Below are 20,357 nucleotides of genomic sequence, written 5' to 3'. Positions count from 1 at the left end.
CCATCAGTTTCTGCTTCAAGCCCATGTTCCAGAAGTTGGAGCTTTTATTAGTTCTTCGAAAGCCCTATGTTCTTTCTCTCACCTCTGGTCCTTCATGAGTGTCATTGCTTCTACTTGGATCTATCTTTCTGTGTAATTTATTCTTATGTGAGATGTCTTATTTCCTTTAGGAGCTCCTCTTCATGCCCTCAAACACCGTGTTAGAACATGTGTCATACTTTAGGGAAATTGTTTACGAGGTTGTCTTCCCCGATTGTCTGCAGTTTCTGTGAGAACTGGGACCACTGTCTCCCTTGTTTATTTCTGCATCTTTAGAACCTGTTCAATTTAAAAGAATGAATACATTTCATTCATTCATGCATATATGCATGCATTTATTCATTCATTCATTCATTCATAATGTCTACTGTGTATAACCTGCTCTAGTTATTGGGGCTATACTAGTGAAAAGACACTGTGCTTGCCTTTAAGGAACTTATGCTCAGGTGAGGGATACATTCAAGTCAATAAGAATGTGTAGCACAATGTGCTGTGGCAGGAGTTTACATAGCATAATACGGGAACTCCCGGGAAGAGCACCTAAAGCAACCTTGGATGTGCAGGGTGGTTGTTAAAAGCATAGACTTTAGAGTCAGTTAATACTGACTTAAAACCCCTACTCTGTCACCTGCTAGCTGTGTCACTCTGGGCAAATGCTTAACCTCTCCATGCTGCAGCTTTTCTGTCTGTAAATTTGGGACGATTTTAGAATTATGAAGTAATGGATTTCAAGAAATAACTTTCCTCCTCTTTTTCACCCTCATTTTTGAGGGCTCAGAAGACATACGCTGGATGAAATGATTTGGACTGAGTATTAAAAAACGAGTAGTTATAAGCCAGATGAAGAGAGGCAGTAGGATGACAATCAATACAAAGGAATAATCACACTCAAAGGAGCAGAGCTGAAAGATAGAATGGCGTGTTTGGATAACTGCAAGTGGCTTAGTTTGGTTGAAGCACAACAAATGGGATAGTGGATGGAGGGTGTGGCAAAGGGATTCAGGGAGGGATGTCCCAATTGACTATAATGCAAGGGGCCCAGGCTCATGGGCAGTGGATGATGGAGCTGGGTCCAGATTATGGAGGCTCTTGAATGGCACAAGATATTTGAACCTCATTTTATAGGTGAGGAATTTTGTAGGTGGGAAGTGCACGATTTGACAAATAGGCTTTAAAAAGTAACCTCTTTTCTGAGGTTTTAGAACAGTATTTCTCTAAGTTAGGTCTGCAAACCTTCATTTAAATCACCTGGAATATTTGTTATAAGTGCTGGTTCTGGGCCCTGCCCAGGTAATTGGAATGGCTGAGGTTGAATGTGAAAGCGATATTTTCAATGATACCTGAAATTCTTCTGCACACTAAAGTTTGAGAAGCAGTACCCAGAACATAGCTTATGTCTCAGTCAGAAATATTGAGACCAACTAGGCAGAGTTGGAGCAAAACAGAGTTTCTACAATCATGTCGACATCTTTTTGAAGTCACGGCAGTTTTTCATAGCCATCAGCTGGATATTCATTAATTGGTGAAGGTTCTCTCAAAGAACAAGAATGTTGAAAAAAAAAAAAGAACAAAAGAAAATAGTAAATGCTCTTATAAAGACAGTTTGACACATTTTTGAAATGGTAATCACAGCTCTGTGTAACTTGCAACTTCCAACTTTCACTTGTATGCAAGTGTTGATAAATCTCTTTTATATAGATTGTGAAGTATGAAGTAAGCTTAAGAAAAGTCATAAAAATAGTTTGATCCTAACAAATCCCTGCTAATATTTTTTGCTCAAACATCAAAAGTGAAAATAAGTACCATTTATTTTATAGCGGATCATCTGCCCACCTGGGGGAGAGGAGGGGGAACACCTCTGTTATTTTTTATATAAATCTACAATTCTAATTATCAAATATGTAAGATATAAATATTTTATATGTTCAAGCTGTACTTTAAACGTTTTAATTTAGCATTACATAATTTAGCATTACATACAAGCTGAAAAGTCAGAAGTACAGCAACTCTTACTTTTAACCAAAAAGGATTGTTCTTCTTACAGTAAACTGCCCTGTCTAATGAAAATGAGGAATTTTACATCTAAAAATGAACAAAAAAGATGTGCTATTACATCAGAATAATTGATGCAAAACCAAAGTGAGGGGGGAAGAGAAACAATAAAGTCAAAGGCAAATCAGATAATAGAAAGTTAATGAAAAGTGCAATAAAAAAAATAAAAATCGGTTCTATGGCAGGGAGACTTGGGAGCAGGGCAAGCTACATAATTTATGGGGCCTAGTGTAAAATGAAAATGTGGAGTTCTTTGTTCAAAACAGGAAAGAAATATTTTGTTTGTTTGTTTGTTTCATGGTCTATCTTGGTGTGTCATGGCATTTTATTTATCATTTAATGCCATGTTTGCTTTGGCATAGGGGTATTCCTAGGGTGAGTGCAGACCCTCCCAGGGCCAAGAGCCTTGCCCCACAAATCCAACTTAGCACTTTGGTGTGCATGCCCAACCCCAACTCACCTGCCTCTGCACTGTAGGTGGAGTGTAGTAGGGTCTCTGGAGGGCAGCAGGGAAGCAGGCCACTGAGAACCAATTCTGGAGAGGTGGGAGACACTGCGGGATGGAAGGCATGTGAGTCAAGACTCCAAGGCCCTAGCACAGGCTTCATTGTCCTGTTGGACTTCACAGACAAAACACAAGTTCAAAGGTAAAATTATAGAATTTCAAGAAGGCAACTACACAGCATTAAGCCCCAAGTGTAGGGCCCCCTTCTGAGCAGGGGACTCTGCCATTGCACTGTCCAAATGCTCACTAATCCAGCCCATCTTGGGTATGAGAGTTCTGCTGGGGCAATCAAGGGAGGCTTCACTGAGGAGGGAGCATATGGGTCACAGTCGATGGGAATGAGGCAATCGTGCCAAGATCTGGGAGAGAAGAGTTCCTAGCAGGAGGGATATCAAGCACAGGACTTGAGATGAGTACAAACTTGGGTATATCTGAAGAACAGAAAGAAGGCCAGCATAGCTGGAGCTTGGGCAATGAGGGTGGGTATTGGGGAGTGGCAGAACATGAGGTTAGGTAGACCCAGTTAATAATACTTGTATATATGGTTATACACAATATAGGTTATTCTATATGATGTACTGTGCACCTAGTGTAAATATGACCTTGGCTTAGGAGACTGAAAACTCCTTATGGATATGACTAAGTTTATTTTATTTGCCCTTTGAGATATTTATTAAAAAGTTCTCTGTAGTACAGTATTTTCAAACTATGCTTCTGTAATTACTTGGGGGAGAAAAATAACCAAAGGAGTTTATGTCTCCTTCATAATTTTTATTCCACTTATGGCTAAATTTGTTTTACTTACTTTGATGTAACAACATATTTTTAAAGTTATTATAGGAGTTAATTTTAAGGTCAGATTCAATGCATCATGTTAGGATATAGTCCCTGCTTATAAAGAATATTTCATGTTATCAATCTGTAATTATGGTACTCTAAAATTTCCCAATGTGTTCCATCTCTAAGGTCTCCCTACTTTTATCCTTTCTAGTATATAAATTATTTTCATTTATATACAAACATGGTCTGTCACGTCCCCATTCAAAAGCCTTTACTGACTATATTTTGCACATGTGACAATTACTCTGCATGGGTAACTTGGTTGCAAAATGTCTTGGACTATGCTCCATCATGTAATGCATGCTCTAGCCCTTTCGTGCGCTCCTTAGCCCTGAACAAAACCTTCACCTTTCTAGCACCTCAGCCTTTATTCAATCCTTCTCTTTTGTTTGGAAGGATTTCTTCTCCCTTCTCATTCTCAGCTCTCTGTACCTTCCTATGAATGGCCTCTCACAGATCAGTTCATATCCCACCCCTTGCAAGAAGCCTTCCTAAGTCTCTTTGATGACTAATTGATGGTAATTCATCCCCTTCATCCTCTCTCTGTCACACACACTTACATATACACGCATGTATACATACGTATATGTACAGTCATTTGTCACTTAACGACAGGGATATGTTCTGAAAAATGCATTGTTAGATGATTTCATCGTTGTGTAAACATCATAGAGTGTACTTACATGACATAGGCTACGTGGTATAGCTATTATAATCTTATGGAACCATTGTCATATATGCAATCCATCGTTGACCAAAATGTTGTTACGTGGCACATGACAGTACACACACACACACTCACACAGTGCTTTTGTTTTTCAATAATCAAACTCTGTCTTTTGTAGAAATTTTCACTGGATCGTGAAGGAAGTATCTTCTACCAAACTCAGTTAATTCTGGTTTTCAATAAATTTTTGATGAAGTCAGTAGACTACATTTCTGCTCTCATTAAGTACTCAGAAACACGAGCAGGGCCAAATTTCTCTCTTTTGCAGGCAAAGTCATACCTTTTTAGTCCTCAGTCGTATTTATTTATAATGTAGAATTTCTGACTCAGCAGGGATATCCCTTAATGTCCCCTTTGTCCATTCTCTTGTTTATGCTCTTCCCCATACATACCTGAAATAACTTTTCCTTTTGCCCATTTATTCATGTTGAGACTGTCTGCTAGTTTGTGTTTGTGTCTGGTTGTCAATTTTATGTATTTTCTATTTTATGCATTTGCTTTGTCTTTTCTTACAGAATTCAGAAAAAGACACGGCCAAGCAATAATACTAGCACACAGATAGTTACTGATGGATATTAGCTTAATTAATTTGATAATGTTTTGGTTAGAGAACATGGAATTTATTTTTTTCTTAATTTTTTTTTTTTTTAAAGAAACAATTAGGTTTTTTTCTAGAAAATAAACCTACATACCAGCTTTGGAAGGCTGGGTACTACATAGTAGTATACTTTCCAGAGAAAGATATCACTATTCTTTGGGATAAGAAGACAACTATTCATATCAAAGTTGGACCACAGTGGAAGGTAGGTCAGCCTAAGCTTAAAATAAGATGCAACAAAGGAAATTACATTTGCTTTTTGATGTTTGATGGAAATGAAATGATGTTTTCCTTTAAGAACTAGGTTATCTCATATCCCTGTGAAGAACTTGACCATCTAGAATACACTGTTTGTGTGTGGTTCTTTTTCACTTTAACCTTACAGCATCTAGTTTTCCAAAGTTACTTACGTGAATTCCTTTCTTCTCACTCCCTTTGGCTTGGTTATGTGACCTGTGTGTAATACAATTAGATTCATTTGTTACAATCTGCTTTCTATATTTTCTTCCATATTCTGGATGTTTTTATAAGTTTACATATAGTAAAATTGTAAGAAAAATTGAAAAAATGTTTACTCTTACGGTGTCCGGTTCTCTGGATTTTGACATATGCATGGAGTCTTGCATTCACCACCACTGTTCTGTGTATATCTATCAACCATCAAATTTTCCTCATGTTGCCTCTTAATTGTAAACCCCTACCCTCTATCCCCAACCCCTGGCAGCCACTGATATATTTTCCATTGCTGTAGTATTGCCTTTCCTAGATCGCACATAAATGGAATTGTACAATATGTAGCCTTTTGGGTATGGCTTCTTTGACTTGGCAAAATACATTTAAGTTTCACCCATACTGTTGTGTCAATAAATAGTTTCTTTATACTGCCAAGTAGTATTCTGCTGCGTGTATGTACCCCAGTTTACCCGTTCATGGTTGAAAATCCAGTCTGAGTTTGTTTACAGTTTTTGGCGATTTATATTTTAAATTGTTTTATATATTATTGTCTGTTAAATACTTTATTAAATATTGTTAAATATGTTTATTATTTAAAGTATTTAAAGTTTGATTAAATATTTTAAATTTACATTTTAAAGTTGTTTTTGAAACATTGATATATTCAAAAAAATCTAGTTATCCTGAAATTGAGATGGAGACTCATAGATATAATCTGTGTCAGAATAGAGGAAAATTGGGATAACAACATATTCTCATAAAAATATACAAAGATCCATTTAAATATATTCTAATATGCTGTAAATTTAAGATGTGATTGTATATCAAAGTCATAATCTTTCAGTCCTTGAGGAGATAAAGCCCAAAGGTCTATTCCTAGATTTGCTGGCATCTTGAATTTCTTTGATGAGCCTGAGGTAACCTTTAGGCATTGCTATCCTTCAACTAGTGTGCTCTGCCATTCTTCATCATATATCCTCCCTTCCCTACTTTTTGGAAACAAGTTAATCATTTATTTTTCTGCGTCGTCCTTACCGCTGCTTCAGCTTTTGCATAATTACTGGTAGAAGTGGCCACAGTCTTTGGATAGATGTGGTTCCTGAGAGTAGAGGCCACATGGTAATAAGTGGCCATGGCAGCTGTAATCCTAGGGTTATTGTCCACTTTGCTGGAGACATGTGCAGCCTACCTCACATTAATGATGCACTTCATTCTTCAGTATTGAAGAGAGAGTTCATCATGTTTAAATTCAAGGTTTTAAGGAGGAGTTCCATCTTTTTCGGAAGGTCATCATTGCTGCAAGTCCTCCTTCTTTCTTTAGTAGTAAAATTTTTCGCATTGTTTTGAGAAAATCAGTGGGTATTGTTGATGTCAATAGTCTATATGGCTGTTGAAGTTACCATTTTACAACCCATAACAATCTAACATCATTCTTGTTTCAACATTTATAGTGTTGTGAAATCTGAAACATATCAGCCAGTGGGCCTTTCCTCATTAAAAATTTATATTTGTACATAAGTTTTATGTGTATACACATCCATAAATAAATATGCATGTGTATGCATGCACACTCACATATACTGTTGTGTTTGAGTTATACTTTTCCAAGTTATTTATGTAGTTGTACCAATGCTAAGACATCAGTAAGTGTGAATAGATAAGATTTGGTGGCTGCTAAAATATTTTTAAGAATTTCAAATAATTGCTAAATATAATTAGTTACGAAAATCTGCTTTCTTCAAATGTTTATTTTTTAAGTGCTTGTGGAAATTGTTGAATGTTTATTTTAAATCTTTCAAAAGTTTTAGCAAATATTAGTCCTTAAATGTTACAGTGAATATAGAATATTTCATGATAATTTTCTTTTACTTTAGAACAAACTATCAGGATTGTGTGGAAACTTTGACAAATGTACTTCAAATGATATGACCACATCTAATAACTTGGAAGTGAGAAATGCTCAGGTATTTGGAGATAGTTGGGCATTAGGACTGGTAAGTTAAATATATGTATTTTAGAACTAAACAAACATTTTTTGAATATTTTTTCACTAGAACATTTTATTCTTAGAGGAAAATTTATTTAGGTAATATTATTTTTAGACAATACGTTTATAGTAATCCATACTTGACAAACTACCTTCACAATTATCTTCTCATGTAATTTTTATTCTTAACCTTATGATGCAAAGGATGTTGTCTGCATGTTATAGATGAAAAAATTGAGGCTCAGGGAGTTTAAATGACTTGTCTATGTTATATAGCCAGAAAGTAGCAGAGGTGACATTCAAACTCACATCTTTTCACTCCTGTTCTCACAATAGCAAAATGCCTTATCATTGTATCTAAGGATGATGTAACTTGCCATCTCAAAGTGGTGAATAAATGAAGGCAGAACTTAACATTTGTTCATGGCTATTTCATGACATGTTACTAGTGTTACATGAAAATAAAGGGGTGTGTGCACATGTGTGTGTATGCATGCATGTGTGTGTGTAGAGGGGTGATTGTTTTCAACTACTTTGGGAGCAGTTAAATAAAGTAAATTAGATTTCATTTTGGAAGGATTTCTTGAGTCCTTACAGAGTTACAGTATAATCCTGTAAAGGCGGGATATGTTTGAAGGATTTCTAAAACTCACTGACACAGAATCAATTTGTTTATTTATTAATTCTCAAGAAGGTAGTATTTTATGGAATACACTTGGAAAAATGCAGAACTAACTCACAAAATATAGAGTCAAATTGGAGATTGGGTCTACTTTTTTTTTTTTTCCTCTTTTTTAGCCTAGTGTCCCTTTTAAGTGATAAAAATCACACTTTGCTGACTGGTTACAATTGGGTTAGTTACTACTTTACTACTTTTCCCAATTTACCAAATAAGTCTAAATCTTTTTAAAAGAATAAAGAGGGGATAGGGTAAAACCTTTATGCCATTCAGTAAAATTTGAGCAGTTTATTTCAGTGTGGTATAAGCTTAAGTGTACAAAGATTGTATTTTTAATATTTAAAATTTTTACTATATAGAGAGACAAAATCCTTTTAATTATTGTTATCTTATAACTTGTTGCTTTTAGAAGTATTGAAGAAATTATTTTACATTCCTCCCATCTGCAAATGAATTAAGGAGTAACTAATTTCTAATAATACTTAAATATTTGGAGTAATCAAGTAATTTTAAGCCCCCTACAGTGAATTTTTCTATTCATACCTAAGTCAAATCATTTTTTTTTTATTCACTAAATTTTATTTAGCACTCAATGTTTTTTATTATACACAGACACATAATATGAATAAAACACAGTCTCAGCCCTTAAGGAATTTAGAGTCTACGTTAGTAGGTGAGGTAGAAAAATTAACAATAAAAATATAGTGAGATAGGTGCTTTGATCGACAGGCACACAAGTGGGGGTTGTGATGGTCCAAGGAAGTTTCTCGCAGAAGGTGCACTGGAGATCAATCCTTTAAGATTTACAGGAGCTAGGAAAGTGAAGTTCATGGGAAAGAATATAACAAGGAAAAGAGGGAGCAGTCATCTAGAAGGTGACAGGAAGGCTGTAGAGAGTACGATGCATAAAGTGAATTTCAAGAAGTACAATGGGATTGCAGTATAGGGTTTGAAATAAGGAAGGGTTAGAATGCAAAGTATAGATCTGCAAAATATGAGGGCCAGGAGGCTCTTATAATCCAGCTAGAAGAGTTAAGTAAGTAGCGATTTAGAAAACTATAAATTTGAGAGACAGTAAAGGTGATCATCAGCACCTATTGAAAGGTTGCACTAGGAAGGATGAATTGGGAGGATTCGAGAAAGTTGCTTACCTTCCTGTCTGAGTAGATGCTGGTGTTCCTCTCTGAGGCAGGGCAAAGAGGAGGTGGTGGGGATAGTGTGGACAGAACAATAATGCGGTGACAAGTATAGTTTAGGATGTACTGAGAGAGAAGTGACGGATATATTTAGATGGAAATACCCAGTTTTGAAATTCAGGAAAGAGATCTGGGGTAGAAATAGGGATTTAGGACTTACTGGTATATTCAGGTTGTTGAAGTCAGGACAGGTGTATAGAATGAGAAAAATAGAGGTTTGAGGATTAAGACTTTGCAGAGAGGGGAGGGAGAGGATTGGGGAACAGCAGGCAACGTAGAAGTAGGAAATTGTGTCACTAAAATCAAATGAGGAGAGACATTTAAGAAAGGTAGAAACAGAATCAAAAGTAGTGAAAGGTTAAGTGAGATGAAGACTGAAAAGTGTCTTTATATTTAGTGATGAAGAAGTCACTGATGACATTTCTCAGGGCAGTTTCAGGAAGGTGGATTGCAGAATTAGTGAGTGTTTGGGAGCTGAGTCTGTAGACTTGAGTGCATGCAGCTCCTCAGAAGATGGTTTGTGACAGAAATGAGAGAGGTGAAAATGAAAGGAGAGAGGTTCATGCTCATGTCATTTTCTTAAGTCATGTAAATGCTGCACTTACAACAATTTAAAAATTATTTATATCTCCTATATTTCTAATATTGCCATGATTTTACAATTTAAAAATTATTTATGTGCACTGTATTTCTTATATTACCATGATTTTATTATTCTACTTACTTTTAAAAATCATATATGCTATTAACACTGAGTTGGATGACAGCAGGTGCCTTAGGTAAAAGCCTGTCTAAAAGGATGAGAATATATTAGATGCGATTATAATGGATGGAGTCTGGTAGGTTGCTCTGGTTTTAGGTTGAGAAATCACCCCCTTAAAAACTTTCTTTTCTGCTTTAATTTTTTTCAACAGTGTGAAAATCCAGATGAAACAATTAAGCCCTGTGAGGCACATCAGAACAAATTTCCTTATGCCAAGAAAGAATGTTCCATTTTGTACAGTGATGTTTTCGCTCCCTGTCGCAATGTGGTAAGTGGATACTAAACTCAAATTAAAGAGGTACTGCTGTGTCTATAATATTGAGATGAATGGGACAAAGAATTTAGCTATCTATTAGCTTTTCAGGTGTACTATCTAACCATTATTAGGAGAACATATTGGTTAGTTTGTTTTTCTGTAGAAGTGATGCATTTAGTTGATTTACTTTCTACTTCACTCCAACTCATTTAACAGTGTATATTTGTACATAATCTGTTTATTATTTATATGCATAATTTTATGATTAAGGGCATAAATGCTTATCTGTCTTCAGAGAACATTGCTGAATGGGCATACTTCTCCTCAATCCCAAGTATTGTTTAAAAGTATTACTAGAGGCACATTTAAAATGGTTTTAGAAGCTCATCCCAAGATGAAATATAATTTATTCTGAAATTTAACTTTCTTAACTCCTTCCTAGCATAATCATTTTAGGTTTCAATAGAAGTCTGAAAAATAGTTTAATATATTTATAAAACTTGACTAACACTTCTGCTGCCTACCAAGATATGCTAGTTGTGTTGAGAAAAGGTACTTGTGAGGTCGCTGGAGTTGTGAGCTAAACTGGCTGCTTTTTTCATGGAATAGTATTTTTACATGAAAGAACAAATGACATCACAAATATGGTTATTTAGACAAGGGTATTTGGCAGATAATTTCTTGAAAATGAATGAAACAAGTCTATGGCTGCAAGGAAAACACCTGATGGTATTTATTGTCCTTGATAAAATTTGAACTTTCAAGTGAAAATTAGAATTTTGTAAAACTCAGATTCACCACTGTGAGCTTAAAAGTTTTACAAAACCTAATGACTTTTCTGATGATATAGATGTGATATTAAAAAATGTGACTTATAGCTATTGCATATAATAATCAAATGTATGAACATTTGAAAGATCTGCATAAATTGGTGAATCTTCCAAATGACCGATGCACAATGTTACAAAATCATGGAATATATTGTAAGAGATCCATGCAAAGAGGGAAAGAAAAGAAAGGATTTTTTTTTATGTAGCAAAGTACAAAGCTCATTTACATGGTGTCAGATTTCACTTTGCAAGTAACCTTTAAGAAAGCAACATTTTTGGACTTTTGATATACATAGCATCAAAGAAAATCACAATCACCTGAAAAGTATTTAAAACACTCCTTCATTTTCAACTAAACATATGTGTAGGACTGGATTTTCTTCATATACTTCAACTAAAACCAAAGAAAAAGAAAAACATTTTAACAGACTGAATGAAGAAGCAGATATGAGAATCCAGCTGTGTGCTATTATGCCAGACATTAAAAAGATTTGCAAAAACATAAAACAGTACTCTCTTCTAATATTTTATTTTGGTAAATATAAGTATTTTTCACTAAAATATGTTATGTTATGTTAACATGTAATAAGTTTATTGTTGTGATTTTTAAAATGTCTCAGTTTTAATGCTAATATGGTACATATTGATAGATATAATCTCATAAACCCAAAGCTCTTTGGGGATCTCAAAATTTTAAGAGTGGAAAGGGGTCCTGAGACAAAAAATAGTTTGAAAACTGCTATATTAGAGGCACATAGATACACTAGATTTCCACTTATAAAAAAGGTTGATTTTGAGACTTTTCAGAGTAACCATTCCTGCTGGACAAGAAATGTGGTGTCACGTCTGGAGTCCTGAACCACAGAGCCTGCTGGTTCTTCTCCTGACTGCCACTTGTGGGGAAAAAATAATTAACCTGTGAACTGGCTTACAAAATAAAAGACAAATTAGTGGCACCAAAGCTTGCTTCTTTTGTAACACATTGTCAATATATTAAATTTTGTCAGCTACTTGACACATATAATGAAAATAAAGTAAATTAATTAAGTAAACATGACACAGTTTTAAAAGATTCCTATTGCCATTTATAGTCTCTAGAATGTTGGTTTTAAAAAGGCTTTAAAAAATCATGTAAAAGTACAATTGGAAGCAGAACAAGCTTTTCTTTTAATACCTGTGAATATGCCAATAGTGAAACAATAAACTTCCAAAAATATGATCTGTTATATTGAAGATGTTGAAATTATATTTATTTGTGAATCTTATTACTTGTTTTATTAGTTCTTTGATATGACACTTGCCTAATAAGTTCTTTTCTCTTTTGGACAATATAGAGGGTTGAGATAATGAAAACTCTCTAGGTGGCAGTGTTAAGCTGATAATATTAAATTTTGAAAACATTCCAGTTAGTTTTCTTTCAGAGGGTTGAGTTTTAATCATAGTACTTACTAAAGTTAAATTATCTTTCACTTCATTTTCAGATTGATGTTACTTCTTTTGCTAAAAATTGCCACGAAGATACATGCAACTGTAATCTTGGTGGGGATTGTGAATGTTTGTGCACTAGCGTGGCAGCATATGCATACAAGTGTTGTCAGGAAGGGATATCGATTCACTGGAGATCATCTACTGTTTGTTGTGAGTACTCTACTTAGAGCATCATCAGGTGGGGTCATTGTAAGGAGATCTATATTAATTGTTTTATCACAGAGCTAATGTCACAAAACTCTTGGAAACAGAATTAATTAAAGATGACAATTTTATAATTCTTTAATAAGCATAAATTATAGTATGTCAAATTATTTACAAAAGGACAAAATTGAAATAATTTTTCTGGTCTGTGTTAGACTGCTGTCGCTGTAATATTTGAAATACAAATTATTTATTTACTATCCTCAGAGAAATTGTTTAAGACTCCAATCGTTATATGCCTGTGCAGCTGCACTGTTCTGATTATAGGAAACATATTTTTTAAAAAATCATCTTGAATTTGCTTTAAGATTTGATCTTTTAACTTTTCATTTACTTGTGTAGGTGGGTATTCAACACAAGAAGAACAGATTACGATTTGAACACTTTCAATTGACATTTCTAAATTGGCAGATATATTTGCCTATCTTTAAAATAGTCTTATAAAATTTAACTAATTACAACTCATCACCTTAAAGAATCCCCTTTGCTCAAAGGAAGTTTCTAAATAATGATGCCATTCTATGTTCTTTCAGCTGGTTATTGATAAACATATGGCCATATCTTGTAACATTCAGAAAAGTGGTCAGCATCCTATACAGTTTAATATTCATTCTTTCTTTTTCTTTTAGCACTTGATTGTGAATATTACAATGAAGGTATGTGACATTTTAATAAAGAATATTACTACAGTATTCTATTAAATATATTTTCAGATTAAAAGTTTTTGAATAACTTCTGCTGGGAACAAAGTATAGATAGCTCATAACTTGGTATACAACTCCATGAAAACCTTTTATTTCTAAAATTTATCTAAATTTTTAGGTATTTGTATTAAAATTTATTACCTGAAAAATGAGAGTGTGTAACTTAAATTCTCAGCATTTAAGAGGTCCTCAATAAATAGTTTTTGAATGACATGAATTAATGAATAAATGATGAAGTTAGGTAATTTTTAGGTGAAAGACATACACCAAATGCATACTTTTTGCCTTAGATATTGTTCAAATTTTTTTAAATGTTATTTTATTTTATTTTTAATTAACAAATAATTGTATGTGTTTAGGGGGTACAACCAACTGAAATATTGATCATTTCTTTGTTGTAAAAATATTTAAAATCTTCTTTTTTAGTTATTTAGCCTTAAAAAAAAAGAAATTCTGTCATTTGTGAAAATATGGATGAACCTAGAGAAGACTAAGCTAAGTGAAATAAGCTGGGTGCAGAGAGACAGACACCACATGATCTCACTTATATGTGGAATCTAAAAAATCAAACTCATAGAAATAGGGAGAAAAATGGTAGTTACCAGAGTCTGGGGTGGATGGAAAAGGAGAGAAGTTGGTCAAACGGTACAAAGTTTTGGTTAGCTAGGGGGAATAAATTCTGGTGATCTGTTGTACAGCATGGTGACTATTTTTATTATGTTGTGGAAATCAGAGAAACAAAGCATCCAAGTTAGGGTAATAGCATAAAGAATTTATTTTTCTATCACATAGGCAAAATAATTATTTACATATTACCAGAATTAGAACTTAATTGATATACTAATAATGAAAAACTCTCATCGCACCAAGCATCCAGATTTGCAATAAGTCTGGGAGGAGGTGCTGCCTAAAACTAAGGCATAGAAATAAGAAAAGACAGAGAATTATATCCTCAGTGAAAATGCCAGAAGATAACAAAATTGGTGTCTGCTTTTTGTCAGATCTTTTTAATAAGGAAGGTATAGCCACCAAAACATAATGTAGACAAGTAAATGATCTAGGGAGGTGTCCCTTTTGTCAGCACCTGGACAAACTCTGGACTTATGAAGGATGGGTAAGTTTGAGTCACAGTTATAGGAAATCTGTCCGAGCAACCAATCTAAGAAGGCACTCTGGGTGGCTTATTGAGCCAGGGAGAAATCTATCAGCTATAAATGTCCAAAGGAAAGATAATTTTAGAGAAATAGTGATGACAAATGAAAAAGATAGTGCGCATTTTAGATTTTGGTTGTTTTTGTTACATTAATGGAAGTTTGATAGAGGAGAAAAATCCAACATTGGAAAAAGAAACAAAAAAACTCTGGTAATTAAAGATAAGCTAACCAAAAATATTTCCTGTTCAAGATTTTAAACAGAAAAGCACTAACACAAACACTGCATACCAGTCCTTTGGATTCCATGATTAAAATGCAAATGATTGTCTGACAGTAATAACAGTAATAATAATAATTACTTTTGTGTGTTAACTACTTTCCTTATATCATACAACTTAAATTTAAAATGTTATTTTATTTTATTATCAACGCTTAACAGTGGAACAAATTGAAACAGAGAGATTAAAAACTTTGCTAAAGTCACATAGCCAAAATACGGTAAATGGGATTTGGAAACAATTTGACTTAAGAGCCAATGAGCTTGACCTCCATGCTTCATGGCCTAGTGTATGATTTACTCATCCCAGTGTAGGGATGATCACCATATATTGTTATTACATGCTCTGCATAATATACACAGATATCAGTTTGAGAAAATGCTTCAATAACTTCCTCCCTTAAAAATTGTTATTTCACACAGTTCTGCTGTGAAAATCTCCATCTGTGCCTTTATACTTTTTGGCATTCCTTCTGCAGACCGTTGGACCCAGAAGCAGAATTTTCAATGCATATTGAATTTCTACCTCTTGCTACTTGGTGCATTTTTGCTTTCTGTCAACAAGTCTGCTGAACTTCTAGTGATGGGTCTTTTCTCTAATGTGTTACAGAATTCTTCAAACCAGTTCTTCTAGTTTCATTTTAATACTGTATTGATAATATCAGAGGGTGAACACCAAAATAACAGGGAAAACATCATTATGTTAAGTGGAGTAAGGGTTTATAAAAGTAATGCAGTAGAGCTAGATGATTGAAGGTGGATAGAGAGTTGTGGAGATTGTTGGTAGACTAGTACAAAGAAAATGGTTTTATTTTTTTTTTTTTTTTTATTTTTTTTTTTATTTTTTTTTTTTTTTTTATATATATTTACTAAAACCAAGGACATTCTCTTTCATAACCACTGTATAGTAATCAAAATCAGGAAATCAACACTGATCCAATACTATAATCTACAAACCAATTTCGGTTTTTGCCAATTGTCCCATTAAAGTCCTTTATAGCAAAAGAAAATACCTCAAATGTTGAATTCAGTTCTCATGTCTCTTTAGTCTCCTTTAATCTGGAACGTTCTTCAATTTTTGATACTGATATGAAGTGAACGGGCCAAGTATTTTGTAGATTTGGGTTTGTCTGCTGTTTCCTTGTGATTAGATTCAGGTAATACATCTCTAGAAGGCTGTTGCAAGTAAGGAAAATGGTTTTAAATGATTATTCTTGATTTGTTTCATCGCCAATAATTTCACAGCTACTGTAAACTTACCTAGTCGTCTTTGGACATTTATAGTTGACATATTTCTCCCTTTCTTTACTTACTACATGACAGACACTATGTTATTAAGATACTTATGTTGTTTAAAGCAAATACAGAAATAAATAAGTGTGATTCTTTAGGAAGAAAGTAACAAGAAGTAGGAGAAATTAGAGGTTACAGCTGAGATGATTTCAATAATCCTTAGCAAAAAGATTTTATATAATATCTTCATGTTCATTTCTATGGCATTTACTAAAAAAGTAAAAGTTTTACTGTTGTTACTGCTGTAGGTGAGCAAGAACTTCAATATCCTGCTAAAAATTGTTTTTTTAAAGTTAATATATTTATTTATTTATTTTTGATCCAACACCATTTTTTTATTTTGTCAATATACAATGTGGTTGGAACCATTTAAGTTCATGGGAAATGATAGCATGAGTAAAAAGGTCTTTTACTTTTCTTTGAGCTTTATCTTATTTTCTCTTTTTATAGACATATCTCACTAGTGAAATTCAATAATTCACAGAACAGTAAAATATTGCATATCATGTCTGAGAATTCTTATTTCATGCAATGCAACCTGCTAAAGAGAGATGAATTTTAGAAGATTATCATAATACCAGGCGATTGATAGAATTAAACTTATATTTATTGAGGATAGATTAGAACCTTGGAATTTTAGAGCTAGATGGGTACCTAGACAAATTTCTTCATATAGGTGAAAAAAAATTTGAGGTCCAGAAAGCTTGTCAACCTACTATTCAGCTCTGCTTTACATAGACACGAATATAAACATATACATATACATGCATGTATACATACACACGTGTATACATATTCATGTGTATGTATATATTATCAAAATTACATATTCTAAATATATATTTATATTTTTCAAATTATTTTACTATTTTCGAAAAGAGTTCAATTATTTTATTAATGTTAAGTTTTTAATTGCCCTATATTTTTGGAATATTTTTTTGTTACTGCAATTTATTTTTATTTAAATAAAATGACAGATTTAAATTTAAAAATCCTATGCCAATTTATAATTCTCTTATTTGTGTTTAACTAGGACTTGGAGAAGGACCATATATGCTGGCAAGTTATGGGCAGAGTGGCCTTGTTCTGGGGGCCAATATGACCAGTAGGAACATTTTCTCTTTGCCAAAAAGTAGTATACATGACAATTTATTTTTTATTTTTATGATCACTCCAGGCCTTTTCAAAGAGAAGACATCATGTAAGTATAATTGAAAATAAGTGTAGCTTGCCACTGATACTTTTTCATTTATTCATTCAGTAAATATTAATTGGGGATCTAAAAAGTTTATGGCATTTTTCTAAGTGCCCTAAAGTATATAAAATAAAATACGACATTAGCACATGAACCAGCTATCTCTTTTGTATATAAAATAATTTCTTTGTTTATCTATTGCCTTAAAACTGCAACTGTTTGATTGAATTTTTGGTGCTAAATAAAGCACAGCTTAAATTGTCACAGTATTAATCACAGAACTTAATTTGAAAATTTTTGAAAAACAATCCACTGATTCCTAAAATTTGGAGGATTTTAATGCCAGATTAAAGTAAAAGAAAAAGTTGTGATTTGATATCAAATAAGTACAATATTAAGAGCAGACATCAGAATGTAGACAGTCACCGAGACAGTCTGTTATCCTTACCTGGCCTTAAGCTGGTCTATTATCCCATCCTTACCTTCCTCATTCACTGACATGTCCTTGGTGTCCAGGACCTGGCCGTACATTTCCTGGTTTGCATTGGCAAGTCTGCACTGGTGTATCCAGCTGGCCCCTGTTCTGACTGGTGGTAGTGTCTCCTTCTGCTCCAGTGATGCTCACCTACATTGCTGCTATGTAGTCTACTTAGGCCCAAGCATGGCATGTTGTATAAGCTTAGGAGATATTTATTGAATAAATTAATCCAACTTAACTTTCATTTATTCTGAGAAATCTCCCGATTCTCCAGCTAGAATAAATTATTTCTCTTCTGTAAAAGGAACTCCCTTAATTCTGAAAACACATATCACAGTCTGAAGTTCTAATTTATGTTGGCTACATGTTTTTTTTTTCTCATATAAAAATGTTTTATTTGTTTTTGCACTTTTCAGTGCTCAGCAGAAGGACATGCAATTTTTTAGGACACAATAAATGCCTTTGGAATCATACTGAATTTTAGAGAGCTCTTCTTTTTATGATTTACTGTAACCAAGGTTTTAATAGGAAAATTTAAGTAGTGTTTGTTTAAGAAATCAACTTAAAATCCCAGTTAGAAAGCTTTCATACCATGAGTTTTACAAATATAAGGAAATTTTCAAGACACATAAAATGCATGATACTTCTCCAATGCTTTGTAAACTAGTTGTTCATTAGCCGTCTGATCATCTTTTGGGAAATAGCCAGTAATGCTGAGTAAATAGTCTTTTCTTGATGCAGTAAAATCTCTTGCCAGAACATTTGCTCATTAGGAACCCAGTTATAATGAAACGAAGTTATAGGTCTAAATTGATCTATTTCTTTATTCTCTTACTCTTTTTTTCATCAAATTTAACTGTTCATAGATTTTGTGCATTTGATAATATTAAAGCTTGCAAATACAAATATATGTTAATTAGTCACTCAATTACTGTGTAAAACTATACATTCTAGGATCCTCATTGATATTTCTTCCCCCCCCCCCAGGACATAATATATTATTTAAAAAATAGAACTCACAAAAGATTTTTTTTTTTTTTTTTTTTTTAGATATCACTGTTACACACTGAATTTAAAGTGCTGCTTTTTCTTTTAGGGATTTCGTTATTCATTTCTGAAATCTTTGAGACTGGTATCAATTATGTACAGCAATTGTGCATACTATTTTCTTGACTTTATAAGTACATTTTATAATGCCAATGTTAATATTCTTCTCATGAGAATCCAGGGGGTTGTCAAACTCACTGCTCTATGTCTTACAGCATTGGCACTTGTTTCCTTGGAATCTGCTGAAAGGCCAAACTATTTTCTCTATGTCAACGACAATGACACTCTTAGTTTGAAGCTGTGGGAGGCAAATTCAGCCTTTCATCGGAGAGCAACCTTTTTCCAACATCAGGGCATCTGGATTCCTGGTTACAGTGCATTTGAGTTATACAGCAAAAAAGGCTTTTTTATCATACTCACAGATTCTAGTGTCAAAACATCAAAATATGATGATTCTGAAGAATTTAAACATTCAAGTAGCTTCAGCATAGAAGGTATGTTTCCTGAGATCTCTAAAAAGAGAGCAAATAAATAATTTACATTATGCAGAACATTAATCAGTCTTTAATTTTGATATCATTTTTACTGTGTATAAGTATATAGAATTGTATAACCTTAAGTAAGTTTCTTAACTTCTGTATCCCTCAGCTTACTTATCCGTAAAATGGGGGCAATTGTAATGCCTACTTCATAGGGTTATTTTGAGTATTACATAGGTTGATGTAAATTGCTTAGAAAAACCCTAAATAACCTTATTTATTTTTACTACCTCAGTTATTACCACTAGTGCTGTCTGGACACTGGGATAGAGCCCACCTATGTCACATGGTTGTCTAGTGTTTGTATCTTCTTTTTCTTTCCCAGAAGGCTTGTTCTGATTATCTGATTCTTAGTGATAAGGATAACATGTTTATCTCTGTCCTTTATTTTAAATACAAGGGTGTCCAGTTTCACTGACCTTGGAAGATTCCCTGGTTCAGCAGAAGTCTGATCTTATTTCTAGAGAGCTTTAGGGGTCTATAGCTCTTGAATTTTCAGAGTTTCAGACAGCAATCTTCATTTATTTATGCAATGTTTAAAAGTAATACTCTGTTTTCAAAACCAGGAGCTTGATATCTGCCTTGACTCTCCCAAATTGTTTTATCTTAACTGACCCTCCTAAAGTAGTTTGAGAGCGAATCATTAGCCTTTTTCTATTGGGAATAAATTTCTGCAAACCTCTGTAATATTTGGATTTTAGGAAATTCAAATTAAGCTTCAAAATTTTGCCTATGGAATAGAGTTCCTATGTGCAAAGCTTCCCAAGTCTGGCAGGAGGTTTTGCATAAACCCAGCTGCCACAGTTCTCCAAGTGTTCTTACTCTGCCAAGAGGCTTAAAGCAGAGCAAAAGAGTTCCAATTCCTTCCCCACTTTTATTCTCAGATCTAGTCTGGTGAGACAGAGAATGTGTATGACAAGTTCGGAAAAGCAACTTTTATTACTTAGCAGATAAGCGACAGGAATCAGCAAAAGCCTAGGATCCATGATGAGCCAGACCCCCAGTGCTCAGGAAAGCTGCCCAGGGCACTTGAACTCATGTCTGTGTGTGCCC

General features: G+C 33.8%; 1 protein-coding gene across 2 annotated transcripts in view; it reads left to right on the top strand.

Annotated features, from left to right (window-relative positions):
- OTOGL (otogelin like) overlaps positions 1–20,357 on the top strand; it is a 153,227-nt gene that overhangs the window by 86,350 nt on the left and 46,520 nt on the right. For both annotated transcript variants that reach the window (XM_063075783.1, XM_063075782.1), the window contains 7 exons: positions 4,817–4,966; positions 7,089–7,208; positions 9,991–10,107; positions 12,407–12,563; positions 13,247–13,273; positions 17,079–17,246; positions 18,981–19,259. In XM_063075783.1, the coding sequence (XP_062931853.1) occupies positions 4,817–4,966; positions 7,089–7,208; positions 9,991–10,107; positions 12,407–12,563; positions 13,247–13,273; positions 17,079–17,246; positions 18,981–19,259 (1,018 nt within the window). The remainder of the gene's footprint in view (positions 1–4,816; positions 4,967–7,088; positions 7,209–9,990; positions 10,108–12,406; positions 12,564–13,246; positions 13,274–17,078; positions 17,247–18,980; positions 19,260–20,357) is intronic.

The sequence above is a fragment of the Cynocephalus volans genome, chromosome 12, assembly GCF_027409185.1.
Source record: "Cynocephalus volans isolate mCynVol1 chromosome 12, mCynVol1.pri, whole genome shotgun sequence".
NCBI lineage: Eukaryota > Metazoa > Chordata > Mammalia > Dermoptera > Cynocephalidae > Cynocephalus > Cynocephalus volans.
Note: the sequence above shows the minus strand (reverse complement) of the source record. Positions and strands in the feature narration are given on the sequence as shown.